The sequence below is a fragment of the Branchiostoma belcheri genome, unplaced genomic scaffold (assembly GCF_001625305.1).
Source record: "Branchiostoma belcheri isolate BF01 breed outbred unplaced genomic scaffold, Haploidv18h27 scaffold19, whole genome shotgun sequence".
Taxonomy (NCBI): domain Eukaryota; kingdom Metazoa; phylum Chordata; class Leptocardii; order Amphioxiformes; family Branchiostomatidae; genus Branchiostoma; species Branchiostoma belcheri.
This window is the reverse complement of record NW_017803379.1, coordinates 1,956,858-1,983,305: the sequence shown is the minus strand read 5'-3', so window position 1 is coordinate 1,983,305 and position 26,448 is coordinate 1,956,858. Positions and strand designations below refer to the sequence as shown.

The following is a 26,448-nucleotide window of genomic DNA, read 5'->3' as shown; positions in this document are numbered from 1 at the left end:
AAATGTTTCCAAGCCCTATCCCTGTGATAGTCTGAAGAAGACAAATGTACCCTACCCTAACCCTGGCCTTGGGCTGCCGAGCTCTAACCTCCCGTGTCCTCGGGATCTATTCTATTATTTGCTCTCTTTATCTAAATGGAACTAATGGCTGTGTCGAGTGTGTGTGGTCATGTTTTGTCGGGTTCCCAGCGGGAGGCAATGTGCTGTGTGTGCATTAGGCTCAGAGTGTCCACAGCAGCATCCAATGAAATTGGCATAATGTTAGGGTGAGAGGCTGGCATGCAAAAATACTGATCTTGGATATGTGAGCACAGCCCACACAAAGTGTAGAGGCCAAACATACATTTTGTAGATCATTGGAAAGGTACCAGTATTGTGCTCCCTTGAAGTTTTACAAGAATATCTCTTTTCCATTTCAATTTTGGAAAAGGCAATGCCAATCTGTTGTTATGAGCACTCAGAGAGTCATAGAAGCTGTTTAACATGCAGATTGGAAGAGGGCCATTTCCTAGAATTTAAAGTCAGCCAGATAAGTAGTACCCATTTCCAATGATGACATCAACCTCTGTTCCAAATGATGGCAGTATTTAAACTTGCACATTGATTCAATTTTGTCGATTTTCGACCAGCCACATTTTGTGACTTGGAGGTAATGTGTGTAGTAAACTTTGATATTACTTTGTACAGAAATCGTTTGTACCAAAAACTTAGAATAGCACTGTAAAATTAATAGGACACCAGTCCTGTATTTTAGTCATCTTGGCTTCAATATCTTTAAATTCATTTCACTGGAAAAGGTTCATTCTCAGGTCGACACCAGCAAAAAAAGTCTTCTTTGTTACTAGTAGTTTGAAAAATGATAAATCAGACCAAGGGAAATCGAGTTTCAGTTCTGCAGGGAGTTTTATGGCCAATCTGTTGCCAAGGTTTGCTTCAGTAAAGATTTTATCTCCTTCAAGATAAGAAACCACCTGCACAACTGTACAAGTCCAGCGGATCACGTACTTCAGTCAAGTACATGTAGTGATAAAACAGAACAAAGGCAGGCATGTATTACGTAGTCCAGTTTGGAGCAGATGCTGTTATGTACATGTAATCATTATGGTCATGCTTCTGGAAAAAAGGTTAATCATGAGCACATGCAGGTTTGTAAATGAAATTATCATAAAATGTCCATTATGAAGGGAGCATTTGCTCAGTAATTACATGGTCTGGACTTCTGCAGCTGAAGTTCACATGTGGTCAGTTGTACACCACTGCATAGCATCTGTTTGCCTGTTCTGCCCATTTTGCCAAAGTTCTTTGATAGTATACTTAAAAGTTGAGAGGTGCTAGTATCAATTGACAGACAATCCTTAGATAATATTATCAACATTTGTTTGATGAGTATAAAGCAAACAAGGAAAGCTACATGTAGCCAGTATGTGTACCTTGTTGATTTATTCAGGAGAATTTTCCTTTATTGGTCATGGTTCATACCCCCTTGTACAGCAACATGTTTACACTGTTGCATCATTCATGTCAACACAACTACATCACTTACATTTGTACTGTAAACTTCCCAGCAAAATTTACTGTTGCTGAAAATCAGTTCTTGAAGTAGTTACCAGTACCTGCAGTGATGAAATATTTCATCTGGTCTATGCTTTGGTCTGACACTGACGTACAGAGGGAGGACATCCCGGTGGATCTTGTGTCAGCTGAGGTATCACCCCGACCGCAGGCTGTCATGCAGTCTGACCCACCGGTCAGCGCTGCGCCTCAGGTGGTACGAGATACGCCGTAATATATTCTGTTTATATAACACCTGACCTTCAAAGTCATCATCATCATTCTAGCATGGTGAGAAAAATGTCCCGAATATAGCAAAACGGTTTTAGAACAAACACACTATTCAGACATCCAGTAATGCATCTGTGATGCAACTTTTAATTGTTCTATCAAAGCCAGAGTAACAAATAACCTTGTGGTCTTGGCTACAAATTTTGTTCAGGTAAAGGACATGCATTGTATGCATCCTTATTCATTCACTGGAGATAAATCCTGACTCTTTCTTAAAATACAACTTGCATACTAGACAATTTGCAAAGAAAAATGTGGTGTTAGAAACCAATAATATCTAGAAACACCTTTGCTGAAGAATTGTGAGATTAGTCTGCTGCAAAAGTCAAGGACAAATAGTTTTTTTGTTCCCAGTATCACTTAAACAAATGTATAGCAAACTAATAAAGATAATGGTTATTGAGGACGTTGTAATCACTCAGACAATACTTTTCAATCTCACTGAAGTTTTCATTAAGATTGTAAAACAATACCTTACCTCGTAACTCAATATTTACATGTTTTCACTGGTGCGTGCACATGTATATTACGGTAACCTTTTGTGCATGGATAATTCTCCCAACGTGGAAAACATGATGAATGATCGGCAACAGAATTGCATTCCTACCCGATGATAACCCCCTTCAGGGGACAGGCGTTATTGGATTTTAATTACTCAAGTACGCAGGACCCAACAGTATTGACTCCACTGGTATATAAGACTTGAAACGTGACATGGCACGGCCAGGTAGTGATGATGTCATAAATCATAAATATTTACAGGTAATATGGAGTACAGAGATTGCCCACCTATATCATACTGACCCTGCTGACACCCTGGTACTGTATAGAAATTGGAGTAGTACTACTGGAGGAAAATGAGTGTTGCATAGATGAGATATGGTGCTGTCCACACCCTTTTATTCAGTCATGTAGACTTAATGGTTGAAAGGGCAAATTGAGTTATAAGATGGGATTGAACAGAGCCACAGTAGTTTCTGATTAAGTATTTATGCAGCTTTTATGTTCTCCATGCATGTCAAGGGTATGTGCACCTCACCAGCCAAGTAAAATGAATGTTCAATGTAGCAGGTTCTTCTCTTCCCTGTACCATTTTACCAATATTCACCCAAGTCCTTGTACCAGTTTTAATGATATGAATTATGTAAGTGAAACCTATGGTTAGCCAGCAGTGCAAAAAAATTCTTTACCCCTGATGCCATCAGTTGCCAGGAAATGAAAACGTCTCTCTAAAATGTTTTTATGCAAGGCGGATCGAAGACCTTTGAACAAGGTTACTACCCCATTGTCACAAATGCTGTACCTACATGTATTCACAACACTTAACTTGTATTATCACATATGTGTAAAGAAAATCACTTAAGCTCTTTAGCAGTAGTGTATCATATATCAGATATGAAAAAGGGCCTGCTTCAACTCACATTTCAGTACCTTAGAGAGTGTCCTTGGAGAAACTTAACTGCTTCTCGCAACCTATCGACTCCAGATAGCTGATACCCTAAAACCCAATCCCAGTACTCCCTAACTAATCATAGCATTTCTGTAGTTTTGCTGTTGAAATTGCCGTCCCTGTAACGTTCATTGCTGCCATCTAGGTTGAATACTTCAGAGCCATTATGCAAATCGAGGGAGGGAAAAAAGTAAAGAATGACATGGAGACTGGGAGTCTGTAGTAATGACTTTGGAGCAGGAAAATTATGGACCATATACAGGAACATGTGGCTCCACTGACTTCATAATGGTCTTTGTTCCACTGCTGCATGCAATGGCCTCCAATTTTCCTTACAAGGGATGATAAAAAGTTTAGCAGGAGCGATTGGAAGACTTGTTTCTACGGCATGAATGATGCATCTTTTCTGGCTGAGCTCAGTAAAATTACCAACGCGAACCCAAAGCTTACGACATGTAGGCTACAGAAGGTAGCCTCAATTTGGCAGGGTATAAACTGCAGACTTACGTACAGAGAGATTGGCTCTAAATCCGTTCCTGCAATATTACCGGTCATGCAAGATGAAGTATGGCGACAGTTGTGGCACTTTTAAAGTTTGAAATAAACCCCGTGACAGATTTAGAGTTGTTCAAACATCCCCAATGCTATTAAACGTCTCAACGCAGTCAAGCGTCCCACATTTCATTACTCTTGTGTGCTTTACATTCTCCCTGCAAATTAATGAAGATTACTTGTGCTGAAGGAGGGAAATCAGTGTTTATCCCTGTGGCAATGCAGTGTTAGAGAGATACGGAGGTTTACATGAAACAGACAGGTTTGCCACCGTGCAGGAAGCTTATCTTATTTTCTCATACGTGAACCTAATTCCTGCAAACTGCGCAAATTGGGCCGCCTTTCGGAAGCATAACATTGTATAACCAAATCCATTATTCATGTTGTTACCGGAATTTGAGTGAACCTACCAGACTGAGTGATATTTCACTGAAACAAATCTCTGAGGTTAGAGTGTTTGACTGTAATTGCTTTGTTGTGTACTCTCTGCCATATATTATATCCCTGTGGAATTATTAAAACCTTGAACTTTCTATATGCATTACTTTTATGAAGACATGTTAGCGAGTCTTTTGCTAACGGAGAAGAAATTCAACAAATAACCATGAACATAATCCATACCTTTTATGAGTATATGGTATGAGCATATCATTTTGCAATTGTCTGCACTTTTTTGTACATTTGAACATGCTTGACTAATTACATTTTTCTCTTCACATCATGTTTGAAAGTGGTTTGTACGGAACTTTATTCCATGATTGATGGGACCTTTGTAGCTAAGCTATGGAGTAAATGAAAAGGAACGAGTCTCACATGGAAAAAGATTAATCATCAATTCAGCTCCAGGAGGATTTCTAGTTGTAAAATCAAGTGTTAGTCAATTGTGTAGGAAGTAAAAATTATGTAGAGACAGACCAAAGCTAGTTTAATGCTTCAAAGTCAGACAATTAAGGAATGAAGGATTTGTAATTCATAGGAGAATAAAGAACTTAAATAATGATGTCCAGATTTGAAAAACATTTTTGAAATGAAATGAAGCATGGTAAAGAAAACTGAATTGAAGGTAAGAATATCTAGAAAATGCTCACGGCACATCTCACAACAAGATATACATTTGTATAAGTATAAAAAATGACTACAGGAAGTGATCCTCTGGCCAACTTTACATGCATAGTGCAGTGATGTATTCCATTAAAGGATAAAGATTCAGACAACAAGACAGGGCATTTGGGTTTTTGTGAAGCATGTCTGCGGTAAAAGGGTATGGCTGGCTGGAAATGGTTTTCTGTATTGATCTCCAAGGAAAAAACATTTCTAAAACTTTATGATTGTCAGGTGGCACGTTGCATACCTAAATATGTATGCATGTATGATTTTGCGGTTGGCAAATATGTAACATTACATGTATGTCATCAGGGCCTCTCTCTATCTCATTAAATTGTGGCTCAAATATGATTGTTGATTCTTGACCTTTTGGATATAACAATTATCCACAGTACATTTTCAATCTTTGGTGTGTGAAAAACTGGGAAGCAAATTAAGCAATGCTAGCCTGTTGTATTTTGTCAGACATGTCATAAGTACAATCGAAACAGACTTATCATGACATGCCCAAGGAAAGCTGGACTTTGATTGATCACCAGCGCTGTAAGATTGAACACGAGCATCGCCTAAAGCTAAGAGGACAGCCAGGACGTCAGATAAAATCTTCCCTGTGTCAAAAGTGCCATGCCATTTTCATGCTTCATCCATGTACAATCGGATGGTGGTGCCCTAGAAGTTGTGACATCTGGGTACTTGACGTATGATGATAGGGTGATATTAGTGACAACTCTGTTGTTTTTCAAAGTGTTGAAATCCACATGGTGTGTACCTTTCCACAGGAAACCAATATTTCAAATGCAAACTCAAGGGATACCTACATGTGCAGTGTATAGCTTTATAGGCAATGTGGTTATCACCTGTTGTAGGGAACCAGACCTAGAAATGCTTGTTTCTTTTTTTTATTGTGGTGTTCTGAGGGCTGGCATCACCTTGATTGATGCCATGTGTATAGGAAAACATCAACTTTATCAGAGAAAACACACCACAGCAGTTCCCTGAGAAAGCATTAAGTTTGGCCTGTTCATATATCGTTTTCAAAGGGGATCCAGAACTCTTTCATCTGGAGTGCTGGGTACAAGATGGTTGGAATCCTGGGGCTTGAGAAGTGGATCAATGTAACAGTTGCATTTGGCATTCACTGCTTGACTCTGAAGCCGAGCTTCTTCAACGGAACAAGGAAAAATGTTGCAGGGAAATAGCTGTTTAAGCTCAGCTGTGTTCCAAGCATGCACAGTGGGATTAAGGATGCATAGATCAATTTGTGAAGGAAGATTTGTGGAAAGATGTCATCATGCTTTAACTTATGAGGAGATTTCTCTGGAGACATGGTTGACAGGATATCTATGACTTCCAAGGACAATTCCTGCGTCTTCTCCAGTGTGCTAACCTATTACTATAGATCAGTTAAGGACTTTGAGCCTTGTATTTCTACGCCGAGTTTAGAATTTCTCTCATTCTGTTGATGATAAGAGAAATAAGATCCTGAAGTGCACTGGTAGATCCAATTACCAGTTAGTTATAATTTATTATTATAATACATACTAAAACAGAGACAGCTAGAAATGTGTATGCAAGGAGCTCTTTGTACATTGTGAATACTTGTGCTTGTAAAGAATACATAATACTATACTAGAATCCATTTTGTTTGGAATACATGTACATTGACATCTTCCAGCAAGCCATACTGTTTTCCTGTCTTCAATGTTTCAGCTAAAGCTCTTTGCTTTACCTATACGTATTCATTACTGATTTTACCAATAGATCTGATAGCAATCCCCTTCAGTTAAACCTAATGCATTACACAAAAGTATTGGATTGAGAGGCTGAAGAAAAGCCTGGAGGTGGCGATGATCACAGGTAACCTTGTCAGCAGGGGAGCTTTATAAATGGGATCCTACTCTGTAATTGAACTTCAATCCAAGCATTGGAAATCTGACCCAAATCATTTCCTGTGAGCAGATGAGACTGGGCCTGTGGCAGCCCCTAGGGACTTCCTCACGTGGCACTCAGCTGAATTCTGTGTGTATTCATGACCTATATCATGGGTTTAATGTGTATTTATTTGTTGGATTAATGAGATTTGCACATTTTCTGCTGTATGGTTTGTACCTGGAATAAGATGACTAGAAGTTGAAAACGTTCCTATGAACTGATTTTAGTGGAATAACGTTAGTATACCAAGTTACGCATCAAGCACCACCAATAGCACCAAAGCCTTCTACTTACAATGCACATTTTTCTAGATTCTAGTTTAGAGGTGAATTCTAATAACCGCTTGACATTGATTAGTCTTCTGTGATTGAGAAACAATGTGGTAGGGACTAGCAGTACTGACTATTATATATAATCTACAATGTACATTGTACTTTGTACAGCAATCCATTTTCAAGTTTAACTCTTCTTTTACTTTCTAGATCAAACGTATCTACATGTAGATATACCCCTCTTGCGGTAAAGGCGTCTCATGATTGCCCATGATAAGGTGATGTAAAACTTGTCGCTGCCTTGTGTAGGTGCAGGTCTGAGCCTGCCATCTGTCTCTGCCAGATTGCTACTGTATCTTGACTTCCAAAGGTACATCGAGGTGTTTGCCTGGTTGACTTCCTGAATCATGACTTCTTTCTGCTTGTGTGGGCGCTATAATTTACTGTTATTAAAAATACTCGATGACATAAATCTTCCACAAACGGAAATCCTTGAACTTATTGGACTATTCGTCTATGAAACATACATCATTGTAACTTTTGCTGTACATGTATGTACATTGTACGTATGAATGTGAGAGAAAAGAGAGAAGCCTTGAAACTGCCTTCACTGTAATGAGCCATAAATGCTTGTTTAATGTTAAATTATGCAACTCTCCATTCAACTTTGGTTGACATATATGTACATAGGACTATACTTGAAATCACAAAATAATAGAAGAATAATCATTATAGGTTTATGTAATAGTCACTATTTTGATGTTGGTATCTCCCATAACCTCCCAGTTCAGAACTCCCAGCTTCTCTGGCCATAAAGCTACAGATGAACAACTTCTGGTAAACTTTTTGAAAAGTTGTGATTAATTGTAGGACATAATACACGTGTAGCGATCTGTTCTGCAGTATTTCTGTCTCATCTTGCCGCGTTATCAGATGACCCCGTCCAACCCTCACAAGGTGTGAAGCCCAGATAGAATTTCTCGACAAATCAAGTCTTGGACCTGCCTGCGAGGCTATGCATGTGAATGCATGCCGTATCCTAAATAAAGTAGTTCTGTAACCATTCCAATGCCTCTTTAGAATGGCTATCGATTGCACAAAAAGCTGAGGGGATGATTCTTCAAACGTAGCAATTACCAAGGTCTGTAATGGCGTACTGATAGTGGCATGAGTTAAGTGAACTGATACTCATCTAGAAGCAGTGGCCAGGCCCCAGTGGTAGCAGTCCAGAAAAACTCCTCCGGGAAATTCCCTAAGCTTTCCTAATCTGTTGTATAATTGGTGTCTAATCCCTAAGACATTGGAAACTTTTTGCCGGAGGTGTAAAGAAAGATCCCACTGATAATGGTTGTGTAATGACCTTTGTGCAGTCGGGTTGAACTTGAAAGTTTCGGGCTCATCTATTTTGTATGTAAATGAATCAGAACTTTCCACTTAACTCGGAGTTCGATATGAAGGGCATAAAATTGGATGCTTGATTGCCGTGGACAGCTGGATATAGTATATTTTAATGTATCAAACTCCTTTCTTAAGTGGGTTGTCTGAAGGGCAATTTCAAGTTATTGATCTTTCTTGAAGTAAGCTGATGGAGTTTAATGTCTGTCTAGACATGGCATTTGGTTACAAGTTATTGAAGTTGCTTTCAAGTTTTTTTTTACATATAAACGATGTGTAAATGTACTTTTCTCCAAGAGAGTGCTGTCTTTGTAAATGCTCCCTTTCCCTCCTAGCTTCAGCGGTATGTAAATTTGAGTGCATAGGTTGCCCTGCAGCAAGGAAATGGCCAAAAACACATCTGTATACATAGATTCAGTGTGAGCTAAGCTACTTGCTGACAAGCTTAGGCAACAAGGTAACACTTTTACTGGGTATTAGCTTGAGACATGTCCCAAAGTGTTTACCAAGTGTTTAGACACTGTTTGATTTTGGCACCAAAGGTTAGGAACACAATTATAACTTTTCTTCAAACAGCTGCAATAATTATTTTTAACAGCCATTTAGTGTAGAAATCACTGCAACAAACTGACCACATAAAGCAATATTCCCTACAAGTTGAAACATGGCTTCACTTTATTGTTCCTTAAAACCCTGTAATGTAGTCTACACTTTCTCAAGCTATAAGCGAATGATTACACGGTACAAAGCTAACCAGGCAGAAAAGACGAATGTGTTGAGGAAAAGTTAAACGAGTGTTGCTGCGAATCAGTCCGAACATTACATTTCAGACTAATCTTCCAACAGGTCATTTCTTTCGGTAAAAGCCATTTAGGTCGGGAAAAGGGAGGCTTCTGTTTCCCAATAATCAAATTAGGGAACAAAAAAATGGATGGGCAAATAGCAGAGACGTGATATAAATGTACCACAGTGTAATCAGTATTAATTCCCGGGCTTGAGGGACAGAGGATAAATGTGTACAACCCAGTGAACCCCTGAACTCTGGAACATAACTCAGCATGTAATTATGTTTGTCCGTTACAGTTAATTTTGTCTCTTATCTTTTGGCCCATTTTTGTGCTGCACATGCATATCTTTAAGCTTAGGCAAGAAGGGGGTTTGAACGTTGGGTGACTATTTGAAAAGAGTCTCAAAGAAGTTGAAACCTCCTCCCTACGTAGTAATCAAAGTAAGCTGCTTGTGTCTGTATGTACAAAAGTGTACAGCTTAACAGTCCCCTGACTAGGTGTAGTTGTGGGACTCTCATATGGACTTACAGTGAACAAAACTTCGAAACAATCATTGGCAACCTTGTGCATATTTACTGTAAGGCCATGTTGATTTGATTATATGGATGACATCCTCTGGGAACCCCAAAACTGATGCGCGCGTGCGAATAAAAAAAAAGTTTTGCAAAAAAAAAAGTTGCATTCGTTATGAAATCTGCGTGGTCATGAAGGTTGAAAAAATGACACAGTGTATGGTTTAGTGAATAATCTACTCTTTAAATTCATTTCTCTTCACATTTTAGTCTTTTTATTTTATTTTGGCATTTTGCGACATTGGTATCATTTTTGAATATTCCTTTTGCAACTTACAGTATATATTTGCTCATTTTGCAACTGTTTTGTACGATTTACAGTATGGTTGAAAACTTCTTTTTTTTTTTTGGAAACGGCCGAAAATTCATGCACGCGCGGATGTCATCCATATAATCAAATCAACATGGCCTAATGGTCAAGCAACACAACCATCCATACATACGACTGTGTGTACTGTCAATGGTGTGTTTTGTATGATGTTTTTATTCAAAAGGTGAACACAAAGTCTCCTAAGTGCAGTATTCAATTTTATCATGTATTCAACCCTGTCCCTGTGGACACCTACTGGAACTAATGCAGAATTTGGTGTTAAGGTGGGCACACAGCTCATAAAAAGTTATGGACAAAAGACTGTAAGTGCTGCTTTTGAGGTTAGAGGTACAGTTTGTAATGAAAATGGCAAGCTTTGATACATTGGTAATGGTCTTGACCATTGTACGGGGCGTGCTGGGAACTGGGCTAAAGACAACATTCAGAAACCAGAGATCAACTTGATAGCAGTTTGTCAACTGGCATTGTCAGAGGCAAAGCGTGAGGTGAAACTAAATGTGAAGTCATTTCTAACACTGGTCATGCACTTCAGATTAAGAGTGCGCAGTTGCTGTCACCCTGCATGTTATGCCGTTCTCTATATTTAAAATCTGCACCAGGTCATGTGAAAGATCGCATTATATAGCCACGACATTTGGGTAAAGTTTGAAAGGCCATGCAGAGGTATATGTGGGAAGTTGCTAACTGACTCTTATGTAAACTGAAAGGCAAACTATTCCAAGATTCAAGTGACCCTTGCAGGCACCTGTACTGTGAAACTATCTCAGGATTTAATAGCATTTTTAGTTTGTTATAAACCAGCAATTAAGTCAAGGTGAAGGTTGATGTTTCACATGCTGGATACGCTTCAGTGCACAGCAGGGTTTGATTACAAATAGTCATAAGGGTGGGAAAATTAATGACCTGTAATAACACAAAGTGAGAGTCATTACAGTTGACAAGCACACCTACAGCTACGGATTCATTACCATATTTATTGGCCAGTTAAATCCTAAGACGAATTAGGCTTTCAATCCTGTATTCTCCACCACAGAATGATTGGGTTCAATCACCAGGCATGCAACTTGACAAGTTCCAATTATTGTGTTTAGGGATTTAAACCTGCTGAGATGATTGTCGATTTGGTGGTTCATAATCCCCTGTCATTGTGCTATAATTTTGGGATAGTACAATGTACATCCTTGGTTTATGGGTTGGTTTGACTGGGTTGGTTTCAAACTTCCAGATTAGTAATCTACATAAAACTTTTCTTTTATTTATTTTTTTGAAAATGTTTACATGTATGAACAGGCTAAAGCAATCCTTGCAAGCTCAGCAGAACTGAACAAAATTCATCTCTTGCATTAAATATTTAATTTCGTTGTCTTATACTAAGTTATAGTGTGATAGCACTATGATGTCAGATTTACAAATAATGAGTAATATAATGCCCTAAGCTGCCCCAGAAAAGACTGAGAAGATCAGGTCTACTGTATATGGGGACTATAGACCATATAAATGTAGGACTGGTCTTTATGTAGAGGTGGTCACTTGTGCAGGTTTTGCTGTATAATGTATATTTCCAATTAAATTGTAGGAACTTCATACTTGCATTGGAAGAAGTCCAGTATTTCCTTCTATTCCAAATGATACCAATAAAGAAAGACAGTGATGTTGTCATTCTTCCATTTTGTTGTTGGACTTAACTTCTTACTGCCACCTGGCAGTTCAAAGCATACTGCAGTTGGAAAGGCATTCATGAATACATTGTAGGTTTTTAAGTTGTGCCTTAAAGTTAAACTCCAGTCAAGAAGATTGACCAAGCTTCTGTGGCCTGAGAATAGCTTCTCATTGTTAGGACGTATGAATAATATATGCCATTGCTCCTTCCTCGACGCACAACATTTTGTGCTAATTGTTTCTGGGGTAGGTATTGGATTTTTCAGGCTCGGTAATGGTTACCATGTCGGAGAATAATCACAGCTATTGATTTTTCTTACGGTGACTACTAACTTTCAATAAAGGGCACGGCTGTGTATTTGTAGCGTGCAATGTTTTGTACAAATGCCAAAATTCTTTCCCATTCTTTTGACCATCCCTTCGACCTGAACTGAAGTTGTAAAGGCACAGTATAAGCAGGATATCTGAAATGATTGTTTCATATCTTGATAATGGGATGACTGAAGAAACTTCCGGACCAGGTTGGACATTAAGGTCGTGATCTTTCTGACCTGTAAGGACCTTTCCATACTTGGTATTCAGGAGGCGGGCTCCCGTCGGATCCTGTGTGTTAGATGGGGATTTACGGAAAAATTGACCTAAAAACCTTTCCTTTGAGCCACATAGGGCACATAAAAGGTCTGCTTTACTGCTGAATATCAAAATTTACATGATCAACGCCATTACGTGCGGAATTTACGATAGTGGCTTACACGGGGCAGCAACAGTTCTTAGCTTCAAGCTTCTGAAAATGTATGGAGGTTGGAAGTCCTGTAAAGAGGGGAAAATCCATTTACCAATGTCTGCAAGACAGGAAAGTTTCTGTCCAATGAAATAATGTGAGGGTATGATGATCTACATGTACATGTAGTCTATGTATGCACGATAAAGTCGATTGAGTGAAAACTATAGAAGAGTTGATGATTTAAACTATTGGTAAAAGAACGAAGAAACTCGTTAGCCTGACTAAAAGTCATTGGACATATTAGAGCTTGACTAGTGCAAAGTTCAGTTGCTGATGTGCAAAGTTCAGCTATGATGACCATCTTAAAACCTAAAAGTAGCTCTGTAGAGTGTTGAACCCTCTACTGATAAGGATAGGACCACTCTGAGCTCAAACTGATCAATATAGACCAGAGCAGGCTCTAATAAGCAGTGGCAGTCCTTGAGCAAGTTTAATGGTCCAGTCTTCATGTTCGATACCCATTACCCTCCCCGTGACCCTTGGTGACCTGCAGTTGATTCCATATTCAGGAAGCATATGGTGCCTCTGCTCTCTGTATAATAGATGAGAGCCCTGCTTATGGAGATTAACTATGCATCTTAACAGCAACTTATGATTATACAAAAAGATGTGATTGTAATTGAACCAATGGCATTCTACTAGTAATATTTGTCCTCTGTGATCACTTTGAAATTGAACAGGGCGACAGCTTCTGGAGTTATACTGTTAACATACACACAGACCCACAGTCACTAGCCATTCCACCATGGCCAAACCGAAAACATAATACCCTTCCAATGAAGGCAAAAATGATATTGGTTTACTTTGTAGCTGGGTAATATTCCAAATAGGTGGTTGTCTGTTTTCCCAGAATGTGTTCTGTTCAGCATAGTTTGGGCTATCCTTATAGCTTGTCAGTTTCAGAATTCCGTATTAGTCCATTGACCTGCTGCAAGAATTAGTTCCTTAACTCTTCCACATTTGATGTGCTAGTCCAGACTTAAACCAAAAGAATCACCAGGTTTATTGTCGGTTACATCACTGTTGACGGTAAAATGCGCAATAAATAGTCAATGAAGCCGCCATGTCCCCAGCCTATTTAAACCCACAGTGAGTGTATGAGAAATTAGGTGTCTGTAGCAGCGATGAGAGGCTAGGCATGTCATTAGTTCTGTTAGGACATTGATGAATGGGACGTGTGGATAGTTAAAGGTCAGAAAACTAACACCATCAATATCATATCATGGCCTTGATTCCAATACAATGAGAAAAATTGAACTTTGTATTCTGAACTAGACACTGTGTAAATCTTTCATAATAGTGGGAACAAATGCAATGTATTGGTAACTTGCAGTAGACTGCAGCGTCCATATGGTGACTGTAGCAATAACTTGCCATTGGGCCTGTCCTTGGTGCTGAAATGACGGTATTTGTTGTCATGGTCAGTTTTCAGTGGAAAACACTCTTATGAAGTGGAATTCAAGGCCAGAAGTGCAAGGCAGCTTATGTTTTAAGACAGTTATACCTAGTATACAAGTGTTTTATGTATCAATTTGTATTGCATAATTCAAGCACCCTTACAAAATTAGCCTTTTCACAGGACTGTACCACAACTTTTTACACAGTGCCTTACCATCTCTTCAGTCTGAGCAATGGAAGTTTCTGAGAAGTAAAGTAAAGTGCTTTTTAAGGAAATTAGTCTCTGATAAATGTTGGCTGCATTGTCCTATCGTCTTTTGAGCTTGAAGACATAAATTGTCCCTGTTCATCGATTTTTTTCCTTGTTATTGTCTAAAAGTGCTGCAGATAAGCATCATTTCTAGTGCAGTAACTTGTTTGACTTATACCAGGCCTGCGGCCCTTTGTTTGATGTAGAGAAGTTAATAAATACCTGTGTTTTATCTTACTGCACATTATCTAGGTCATCTTTTTCCCATGCGGCTGTTAGCACCTGAAGCAGAAAATAGATTTTGTTTCTTGCCCTATCTTGGCTAAGTACCTCGCTACTTTATCGATGAAGTGTCAGAACTTTATTGACAATGAAATGTACCATTTTGCCACACTAGTTCATTGACTTCCTTCTCCCTTTTTTGTGCCAGAACTGTTGAAACGAAACAATCTGAGATTGTAATGTAAAGGAAATTGTGTCAGCCCCAGTTTACTTTTGATTATGTCAAAGTTCTTGTGATCTCCATACATGGGAAGAACACAGTTTCTGCATCATTATTCTTCCTTCTTTTTCCACAAATGTTTAAGATCAGCATCACTCCTTAAGCTTTCACCCAGTGGATTTTTTTGTGGTCCATTTTAAGTTTTTCTTTATCTGCAAGATGAATCTCACAGTAGTAATTTATTTTCTGTCGGCAGTATCAATTTTCTCAAACCCATAAGAAAATCTAATTGCTGCTTTATAGAGTGGATGGATACCAATCAAAACTTCCACAAATCCCTGGACAGCAATAACAGCTTAAAGATATAATGGCAGCCTTAATTATCGGCAAGGGAAGGGATTTTCATTTCCATTAGGTTATCAATATCACAGTTTATAACTGCAGCAATCCATCATGCTATATTATATGTGGCATGTGATATGTTGAGGCAATATCTCAGGTTTTGGTTATTGTAGATAATTTTACGGTGTTTATGGGCTGAGTTGCAAAGAAAATGGCTTTAACTAGATTGTGAAAGTGCAACTAACTTTGCCTATATTACTTGCACGTATAAGATTACATGCAAGATATAGAGGAATGGGAGAATATCATCAGCAGTGTGTCATAATTATTGCTGTAATTCATGTAACTACCGTACTTACATGTATGGAAAGAAGGATGGATGAACTGCTAACTCCAGTTTTAGAAAACAGGACATAAATCATGCCGTGTGGATCTTATCATGGTTATCTCACTTCCTGCTGGGGTCAGGAGTCAAACCATGATCGTGAATTTTCTGGCGAGATTATGAAGATTAAGACCATAAACCAAACGACCCAGAAAACGTGCCTGCCTGATTGCATGTGATAAAATCATCCAGGGGAATGACTACTCCTGGAGACAGTTGTATTGATGGGCTAACATGACTGGGCTTCAAAAACACAAACAGGAAACTGATGATGAATAGTGGAGAATTTTGCTTACATTTTAAAACACGCATGGATGTTTTAGCTTAAGATATTTTAATTACCACCTGGTTGTTCTTCTTCCTTGTTTCTTACTGAATTACATTTTTAAAAACTATGTGGGAAGCAAGCACTATCAAACCTACCAAAACGTATATGAACAACATTTTTTTCTTACGTACCTTTGGAGATAAACCAAAAATACTGTTACAAAAAAATCTTTAACATAAAAATAAGTAGAGGTATACTTAAGATGCATCCCTGTGTATGATTATTGTATAGATATTAACACATCTTTGTCTTTTTTCCTCTCCATGACTGGCTGCCTCCTACGGACTTGTCTGTGACCACATCAACTTTGCTGTGGTGTCTTACTCTCCACTTGGACGCACCTCAGGTAAGATTACTTGTCTCTACTTCTTTTAGCTCACATTGTAAGTCAACTTTCATCATTAGTTCATTGCCAGATTTTAGAAATTATGTATTATATCAAAATCATAGCCTTAGGATATTTCTGTACATGTGGTAAATTGGAAAAAATACATTTGTATACATGCACCAGTGCTACGTAAGTGTGAAAAAAACTTCTTCAATTCTTAGACTAATTAATTGATATAACCATCTGCTAACATTCACCATCTATTTTTTCACACCACAGAGGAAGAAGAAAACAGTACGTAAGCTGTCCATTACACTTAACACATCATTACTTTTCTTTTACATGTATTGTACATTATACAGTTATTACATACATGTAATAACACCATCCAATGTTCTACCTTATGCAAGAAATGTTCTACCGTATGCAAGCAAAGTCAACCTCACTGAAATTACCCCTGAAAGCTACATGTTAAGGATTTACATTTTAAGGATCTGAAGTTTTCTGTTGGCCAACTCTTTTTAGTGTTCCCTCAGGAAAGTATTTAATTTATTGATCTTGAATTCTACATTATCCCTAAGCTATGGTCAGTATATACTACTACTCAGCAGTCAGTCTTAATAAAGCCATGTTTTCAAATTCTATCTGCAGAGTAGACGTAAGTGCACACTCAAAGGAAATCAAAGGAGAAAGCATTTTCATTGCGAATGTACATGTACTACATTGTACATTACATGGGCAAATAGATTTGTGACTAGAATTCTACATTATCCCTAAGCTATGGTCAGTATATACTACAAATCCTATATTGTGCAGTGGATAGGCACAGAGCCACCCTTACAGTGAGGTGATAAGTTTCGCAAAACATCAAAGACAGCTTAAGGCCCCATTCACATTCATAACCTTCGAATTGGATTTTCTTTGAAATCGATTTAAATTGATTATCTAGACAGATGTGTTCACACCTGGTTTTAGACAATCCCTTAAGTCCCAACTGTGAACCTTTTTCCAACTGTGAACCTGTTATACTTTGTTTCCAGGCTCATTACAAGTCCTTTTTGGAATGTGAATGGCACCAAAGTATGAACCATGTTCATGATCTATTACCTCCTCCTCTTGTGTGCACAAATCACATATATTGTTGCCAAGAGGGACTTGGTGTGTGCGAATTCCCCAAACTTAATGATAGGATAACGACTTCCTGGTATCTGACGGAGCAAAAGTCATTTTGCTGAGGGTTGGCAAACATATTGATTTGCAGACTTCATCATCAGCGTTACTCTGGGATTATCACAGCAGACAGCCATCAGTCAGTTTGACGTAGTGTCATAAATCTGGAGATGCTGAAAGAATGTAAATTTCCAGGAAAACAATGGTTTCAAAGTACGTGTATGTTTGTTACGTTTTGAACATTCAAACTACGACCCTCACTATACATCATACATCACAAACAGCCCAAAGAACTACATGACTTAAATGATTACAGTAAATTCTTTGTGCTTCCGTGCTTCAGATTCGTTGTGCTTCCGATTGCAGCTGGTGATTTATCACCTTTTAGAAACGGCTTTGTTTGCACTTTCTATTCTATACATGTTGACCAGGTTGTACTGGGACTGCTGTATTGATGTGTAAGCAAAACATTGCTGACCCAGCAAAGGTGTGGTGCTATATTCTACTGTTGCCAATAATGTACAGAGCTATAAATCAAAACAGAAGGATTTGAATGTCCTGATGTACAAGCTATGGGAGAGAGTGAGTGAGTGAGTGATGTACATGAACACTGAATTTCTTAGAGCAATATTACAGTTAGAGAGTGTTGCATGACTGTTTTTCAGATTTCTATGTAAATTGTAGCAAAAATATTTTTTTAAATCTTTATTCATGAGAAGCTCAAATTGAGGTCATGAGGGAAGAGGTAAGGGTCAGACAAAATATATCATCAAGTATAAAGTTTATTTAAAGTCCTATTAAATCTATTCATATAGTTTACACATAACATTGTACATGGTACAAAAAATACATTTGAAACATTTTGAAGTCAATTAGTTAGGCAGAATGGGCCTGTGCTGCTGGCAAGGTCCACCACAACCCATAAAATACTGGCCATCCAGGATAATGGCTGGCTATAAGGATGAGGAGTTAGTTAGATTGAGCAGCACTCTGGTGTATGTTGTAGCTTACAGAAGTAGAGGTTGCTACTGGCCTCTTGTATCGAAACTTGTTAGACTTATGTATATTGACTGTAATTTGCACTCAAAGATGAACTCAAAATCTTTCGCTGAGTTCTCATGTTCCTCATAGTCATATACATCATTTTCATTCTAGTACAGGATGAGTGATAATCACATCTGTTAATTGCTCTCTAGTGTATATATGCTCTTAACTTAGTCTAGATCTATGTTATTTGCTATTAAAAGTCGAAGGATTCCTTGGGCAATTTGACCTAGTGTAGTGTACTTGATAGTTGACCAATGTGCAGCTCCACCTATCAGTTTCTGTTGTTACTGCAGGTGAACCAGCTTTGCTTGGATTCCTGCTGTATTCTTTATCACATCTTCAGTGCACAATGTTTCCATGATGTTAGATTTAAATTCATGTTACTGTGACTGGCTACCTAGAAAAAAATAGCCAAAAGTGCAAACCATAAAATAACATACCTGTATTTGACTTCACTCTTTCAACATATACGCAAGAAATCAGAGATTTCTGATATCTAGGAACTATGCAATCCTTGCCTTCCTGAATTCTCCCTATATTGACCACTGATTTCAGTTGGCTGTCATCCAGATTCTGAAACCTCCATGTTCACCCTGTTTCTTGTTTATGACCTTCTGAACACCTGTCTTTCTGCCTGCCAATCTTCCCCACCCATGTGATTTTAATCTACTCTGTCCAGACAAGCAGATATACTAACCCACCTCTCAGCCACCCAAAACAATACTTCTGTACACAGGGAAAAGATTATAATAAGCAGTCATCCTCAACAGAGATGAAGCTTGATGCTTTTTCAAGTCCCTAATGGTGGTGCAATGCAGCTTTGTTACATCTCAAAAGCATCTTCTGTCATCCAAAAAGATAAGAAGATTTTGTCTGATAGATTTGTCAAATGGATTTTCCAAGCTACATGCATCCTCAGCAGTCTGTCTTAATAAAGCCATGTTTTCAAATTCTATCTGCAGAGTAGACGTAAGTGCACACTCAAAGGAAATCAAAGGAGAAAGCATTTTCATTGCAAATGTACATGTACTACATTATTGTACATTACATGGGCAAATAGATTTGTGACTTGTCCATCTAAACCCTTTCTACCAGCAGTTTACAACTAGAAACCTCTTAAGCAACATAGCAGAAAATGGTACTATCAAATAAATCAACTCTCTTGGGTTATCATCTCTTTACAAAAGTGCATGCCACCCACACTAAAGGAGATCCTAAACCAGGTCAAAAGCACTCTCTATGCAAAGAGAGGCTGTAAGGCTGTAGAAAAGTGTAATCTTTATAGATCAAGTGGATACATAATGTATAAGAGTTTACTTTGTAGGGTAATCAAAATGGCCGTCCTAGTTTTTAGTATCACGGCTTAAGTAATGCTGTCTGATCTTTCTTTGCATAGCTTAATTGCAAATCAATAAAGTTGTAGCTTTCTGTGGATTTTAGGGTATTCAAACTGGAGATAATTGAGAAGAACCCTTTTGAAAATTCAGGATGGAGAAGGGACAGCATTACCTAGCAAATACAGCATGTATCTTGGTATAGCTTCCTTGTGTAAATGGAAAAAGAAATTTAAAGGAGTATCGATATAGTGCTTGATGGAGAAGAGTTCTGGAAAAGAATACAAAATAGGTATTACCCAGTATGGGAGAAGACATTACAGAGCCAGTGATATACATCAGTATCTATATTATGTGAATGTAATTGGGACACAGTCGTTGTGCTGACAGTTTCCAATTTGGTGGGAGGGATTAGAGGCAGTCGCCCTGGCACAGCCTTTGATTTAGTGCAAGGATTACAGGGGTAATGGGGCTATACTGTATTGGGTGTGGCAAATAGTAGAAGGGACAAAAAGAGCTCTACTTTTAAATCATCCTTTTGTTACTTCTCCTTCATAATGCTACAATTGACATCATTTTCATAACATTCCTTTGATTGTCTCAATGTACCTATGGGTACCTGTATACACGAAAAGATTGGAAGACTTAAAGTCCAGCAATAGCAATAAAATTTTGTCTATTAGGTGTGGCAAATACATTTGTAGTGGTAGGTAGAAAAAAGCTCTACTTTTATACCATCCTCTCCTGTTACCTCTTCTTCACATGATTCAAGATGCTACAATTGCCATCATTGTCATCACATTCCTTTCGCTGTAGACCTGTCTGTCTCAATGTACCTGTAGGTATACACGAAAAGATTGGAAGATTTAAACTCCAGCAGTAGCAATAAAATTTGGTAGTGCAGCTGTGTTCAGCCAGTTCTGTAATGATTTTACGTCCACATACATCCACGGCGCTACTGCACTGAAAAGCACCACTAATGAAAATACGTCTGCCGCGACATAAAGCTGTCTCTTACATCCCTGCAAAAGTGATTACGGAATCATTATTTCTAGGAATCTAATAAGAGCAATAGCCGTGATTTAGATGCATAATTCAGTTTTAATTGAGGCTGTGGTGGCATGTATCGACCACTGCTGTGGGGTTCTATCAGCTAGGTTATTATTTAGAGCTGTTCGGATACATGCGACGGTTGCAGTGATTGTAGGTTGCAAAGATATAGGAGGAACCCTACCAGGTGGTACATGTAAGGGGTCCTGCTCAGTACTAGTCAAAAGGCTATAACAAAAAGAGAAAAAGTTTCAGTATTACATGATAGAATCCTCCATTATTCTTGTATCTTTAAAACATTATTTTCTGGCACAACAAGGAGGGATTTAAACCTTCTTTTAAACTTTACACCAAGCCAATGATGATATTTGTTTTTTAAATTTGACTTTCTGGTTGAATGCACTCCATGGGATTCACAATGTGGGTAAAGGCTTGTCAGGTACACACCACACTCATGGACTCAATGCCAAACAAAGTCTTAGTTTTTTGGGAGACTGTTGTCGCCTCTGTGATCAACTGCCGTTTCAGCTTTCTTCTACCATAAAAACTATTACGTTTAATGCGCATCTTTTTAAAATAGTCACCTACATGTTTTCACCATGCATTTGTCACCATAACATAAAAATTCTGTCAATGAAAATATATTATAAAAATGTCATGATTTCAATACCAGTGTGGAATACAGAAAAGTACAGTTAGGATATAATTAGGAAATATAAGGTATGTCTACTGCTTGTTATTGTATGTCTGAGGATTAACCTTCTGGCTGTACGGAAGGCTTTATTAAGCTGCTGGATGTCAGGATGTTCCACTGATGGCTCATCAATATCCCCGGGAGAGTTGATCAGTCAATGTTATGGTGTTATTATAAAGGTCATGAAGTATCTAGTCAGGGTAAGCATGGGAGGGGCATATCAAGTTCACATGTCTTGAAATCTCAGAATCACGACATTGTGGAACCTTATTGATGACTCAGAGGATGCACTTGACAATGAAATGTGTTGAATGTATGTTGATTTTTGATACGTGTACCACTATGAGGTTGAATATTGCTTGCCATTCATAACGATTTTCAACTTAATTTCTTTAGAAAGTCCAGTCAAATGATAACGAGAAAAACTATTTCTTAAATGTTCTCCCTGTTGGATGTTCAACCCTCTACTGAATCTGTATTTGGCTACAGCTTCAAAGACAGGGTTAAAACCACAACTGTGAAATTGCCAACCAGTCAAGATTAGGCTGGAAATGTACGGTAAAAAATGATTCCTTTCTTTAGCCCAAAGCTGATAAAATGGCTGCCTCTCGCTGTCGGTTACCCAGGGGGAGATTTGTGGAACTTGGCTCCATGCCTGTAATCTTACTGATAGGGGGTTTCTATGACCACCTCTCCGTTTATTACTGCCCCGAGCACTGAACAGCTCCAGGCTTTATAGTGCTGCTGTAGAATAGCAAACAACGGCTATAAAACACAGGGACAGTTTGTTATTCTTGCTAAGAACTGCATCGTCAGGTAATTGCAGTGATGTAATGATGTTCCGGGAAGGGCAGGCTGTAATTCAAGGGATAGATTCAAGATCACTTTATTGAACATTGCAGTGGGAACACTGAATTACGTCCAATTTACACCACATATTTTAAATACAATTCACTACGAACAAACAGTGTTTTACATAATAAGATGAATAGGCTATTTACAAATATTGTAAACCATTCTAATAACTTGCAATGGTTAAAACTGACACAATACATGTACCTCTGTGACCTAGAGTGGCAGATTTAAGGGGACCTTGTGCCTTGTTCTTGCAGATTTAAGGGGACATTGTGCGTTGTTCATGCAGATTTTACTGAGCAATTACATGTAATGCACAAGCTCTTGTAAATTCATATATACATCCTCAACAATAGATAATAGTAACTTAGTATTCTGGTCTTGTATAGTACAAATAGATGTGACTATCTATGTTAATAAGGTGCTTATAGGCATTTGCATGCATTTCTTGAGCGAGTACACAGAAATCATATTCATTTTGCATATAACATTACATGGATGAATGCTTGGGAAATTATGTTTTCATCAGTTATATTTTTCTAATTGTATATCATACAAATGTCAGAATAATGTAATAAGATTAAATTATATGACATAAATTTATGCAAGATTGGACTTTATAAGTTAATGGATAATAATGTCTACCTCTACCAGTATGTATGACATATACTCCACTGTACTCCAAGAGGAGACTAATATGCCATTATGTAAATTTGGCAAAGGCACTTTTGTTGTTTGAACTACCAGATAAATCTTGATCATACTGGTGATCTTAGGCATTCGCAGTACTGCACTGAACACAAAACAATAACCCTTTGTTTGTATTCTTCACCAGTCGGCTGCATTTTCCGATACTTTGCACACCTTGATGCCTGACCAGTCCCTCTGAGCTGAGATCAGAATGAATCTTTCAGCGTTATTCAATATACATCGCCGATGGCTGGTTCCTCAGCTCATTCCACATGCAGGGTTATTGTTACTTACCTGCGGGACCCACAATAATGTATAGTGTGGGGAAAGTGATGTGACACTCCAGTCAACAGAGCATTCCTATGCTGATGCTCATTTGCTGGATCCAGCACTGCAGTGTGTTACGCAGGTGTTAATGCATATAGACAAGCATATTGTGGCTTGTGACAAATCATTCCTGGTTTTAGATGCATAGACGTGCTGTAAATTTTAGCGCGGCATTATACTGTACATTTCATGCATAATGTGTCTTGTGGGTGCTTTTCTTCCAATCCATATGTATTGCCATGATATACAGATTCGCTGGCAGTAAAGCATTATTTAGGGTCGAAAACAGCTTGATGTGTGGATTGCAGTTCAGCCCACGGCAAAGGCTCGTCACATGATGTTTTCGGTAAGACAGATACAATCTGAAAGATTAGACGTGATGGGTCGAAGCCCCGCTAACACTCGGGCTCTTGATTGCCTCACATCTGGTTTGTTCCTGAGGAGATTGAGCTTCAGCCAATCCGATGAAGTCAGGCGGCAGGGCAACGCATTTGTAGTGGTCAGATACACGTTCTATAGGAAAAGACTCTAATAGCTCCACAGTTGCTTATTATTCATGAAACGGGAACGTACATCATAAGCCTAAATGTACATGTAGTACATGGTACAACTGATGTATTAGAAGCTGGTGTAGCTGTATATATACAGGGAGGGAATGGCCCCTTTGAGGGTGTTTGATGTGGGGGAATAACAAAGGGTTTCGCAGTTACTTTCTGTTAAAGCGTGCTGTGTAATTATTCATGAGGGAATTGAGTTGAAGCTCAATGTAAAAAGGGGGACAGCGCATGTATGCCGTGAGTAGAGCAGGCTGCCAGGTAACGTGATGTCTCAAGCAATACAGCACTTCAGGGAGTCCCCGCCACGAGCTCTAATTGGCTCCCTCAGTTTTTATTCATGAGGGCAATTGAAGATGCAGCCAAGGGATGTAAGACATGGAAGTGGAGGCTATTTGAATGGGTCGTGCACGGGGCAGATTTCCACGCTGGGAGAGTTCCGAGACACCTTGCAGCATGTGCTCATCACGCGGTATTTACGAGCGGTTTAGGTTAGCCTCTATCGACGGACGGGTCGGTGTTGACGTTAGAGCGAGTGTGTGAAATCTGCGTCACATACGAGAGGGGATATGCCGACACGTGTGGCGGCTCAAAACACACCGACTTCTGAGGGACGGAAGTGAGAAGCGGCTCGTTTTATCTTTCAAGGGTGTTGCGATTTCTTCCAAGGAGCGTTTCATGATGATTGCGACCGTTATTGAGATTTCACTTCAAGGGAATGGGGAATCAAGGCCCTAATGAGAGATCACCCAAGCTTGCAGGTCCAGTAAGGAACTCATCATCACCTCCTAGCCACAGTAGAGCACCTGTCTTCCCTTTTACCATCTCAATCTGTCAGTGTGTTTCTTTTTTACTAAAAGAGAGAAATAGCTGCAGAGATGGAGCTTTAATCTCTTTTCAGTGTCCTTTACATTCGGGTCTATGTCAGAGAGTTGAGTGTTTTCTAAACATCCGAATTGTATGTAGGTATGGCTTGTGAGGTATGTAAATTTCTGGGCATTTCTTGTTGTTGCTTAGCGTTTAAAGTCTTTGTCAGCAGTGCCTCTGTGATGTAGACAAAGGAGATGGTTTTTGTCTGTTTGAATCAATAGATTGACATTTCAACTAGACGTTGCAAGTGATAATGAATAGGTCTTCTTTGTCCATCACTGACATATATATATTGTATGTTGTTGGAAGCTATTATGTAATCTATGAATATGTTAGTGGATTTTGCCATTCTAATTATTTCTGGAGAGTGTTTTCATTGTTTGTGAAAAGGGATTTATTTCTCAGGTTTCCGTGGCAGGTGGTTCATCCATTTCTGTGGTCTATGTTGTATAGTTATTGTATTTATTGTGTTCATACAATAATCATAGAATGTCCTAAAAGCATTATTGTCTTACCCAAAGGTCAAACCTTTCATCCCAAACACACACCTGCTGAGGTCAGGGGTCACTACCCTGGCTGGTTTTGATGACTTTGTGATTTGCAAAATTGCTCAACTACATGAATTTGAAGGAAGTAATTTCGTCGTTTTATTATTATTATAATGACAGTGCAATTTCATACTGCTGTGCAAGGGCATATGCACAATTCCATTCGGCTGTGTAACTGTTTTGCCTTGATGAAAAATTCATTATTGGCATTGCAATGATATCATGTGTATCTGCTGTTACTACGTAACACAACTAGATGATATTATGATACTGTTTATGGTCTTTTTGAAAGAGTATGCGATTTCACTTCCTGAAGTCTCAGGAGGACCAGATTGGCTCTTTTGATTCGGCAGCCATTTGTTACCGTTATCTTCTGAACAACAAGCTTTGTCTGCAGTTTTCCAAAGGGATATTGTTCAGCTCACCAATAAATGGCGTCGAGCTTTTGGATGCCGTCCCACAAACAAAATGCGCACGTTCAGACTCAAGTGAACCAGAAAATTCACTGCTGATGTGAAGTGCTTACTTGCTCCATCCACCATTTACCCCTGATGATGCTGTCCTGTTTATCGCCGTCCAATAGTGAGAATCTCCCTCCTGATGAAATTATCTGCATCTGAGAACTGTCGGAGGTGTGTGTGTGTGTGGATATGCATCCTTGCTCTGATGTCCTTCCGTAGCTGACCCCTTTGCCATAAAACCAGAGTTATTTGTGGATGGGGAGTTGATGACTGTTCTCTGGTGATCCCTGTCCTCTGAAATCTTTCAAGTCTGGTTGGAAAACACATCCACATCTATGGCTATCTGCCGCTAATGTATCAGGCTTATTGCCTTTTCCACTCCGAACATTCAGGAACGACATTGGTGCTATTCTTATCTCTGCTTCTTGAGTTAATGATGGCTTTTGTCTCACGCATTAGCAACCCCCAGGGCAGGTTCTGCCAGAATTTACTGCTAATGGGAGAAGAACACAGCAGCTATGGCTTCGGTAGCACCATCGCTAGATCTTCCGTCCTTTTCCCATGCATTCCGCCACCTTATCTTTTGTTCTAGGATGTGTTATTGGCGGTTCTGGCTGCCAAAGTGTTAATTTATGAGAGCCGGCGGGGATGGTGGGGAAATGTGATGTTGATGGTTGGATACCTGTTCAGTGGA

The 26,448-nt window shown here is 38.9% G+C and overlaps 1 protein-coding gene across 4 annotated transcripts in view; it reads left to right on the top strand.

The window, feature by feature from the left end:
- LOC109467938 (kelch-like protein 5) overlaps positions 1–26,448 on the top strand; it is a 124,366-nt gene that overhangs the window by 35,347 nt on the left and 62,571 nt on the right. The window contains exon 2 of one of the 4 annotated variants that reach the window (XM_019766102.1): positions 16,434–16,448. The exons of the other annotated variants lie outside the window; for them this stretch is intronic. Coding sequence (XP_019621661.1) covers positions 16,434–16,448 — 15 coding nt within the window. The remainder of the gene's footprint in view (positions 1–16,433; positions 16,449–26,448) is intronic. 4 annotated transcript variants of the gene reach the window in all.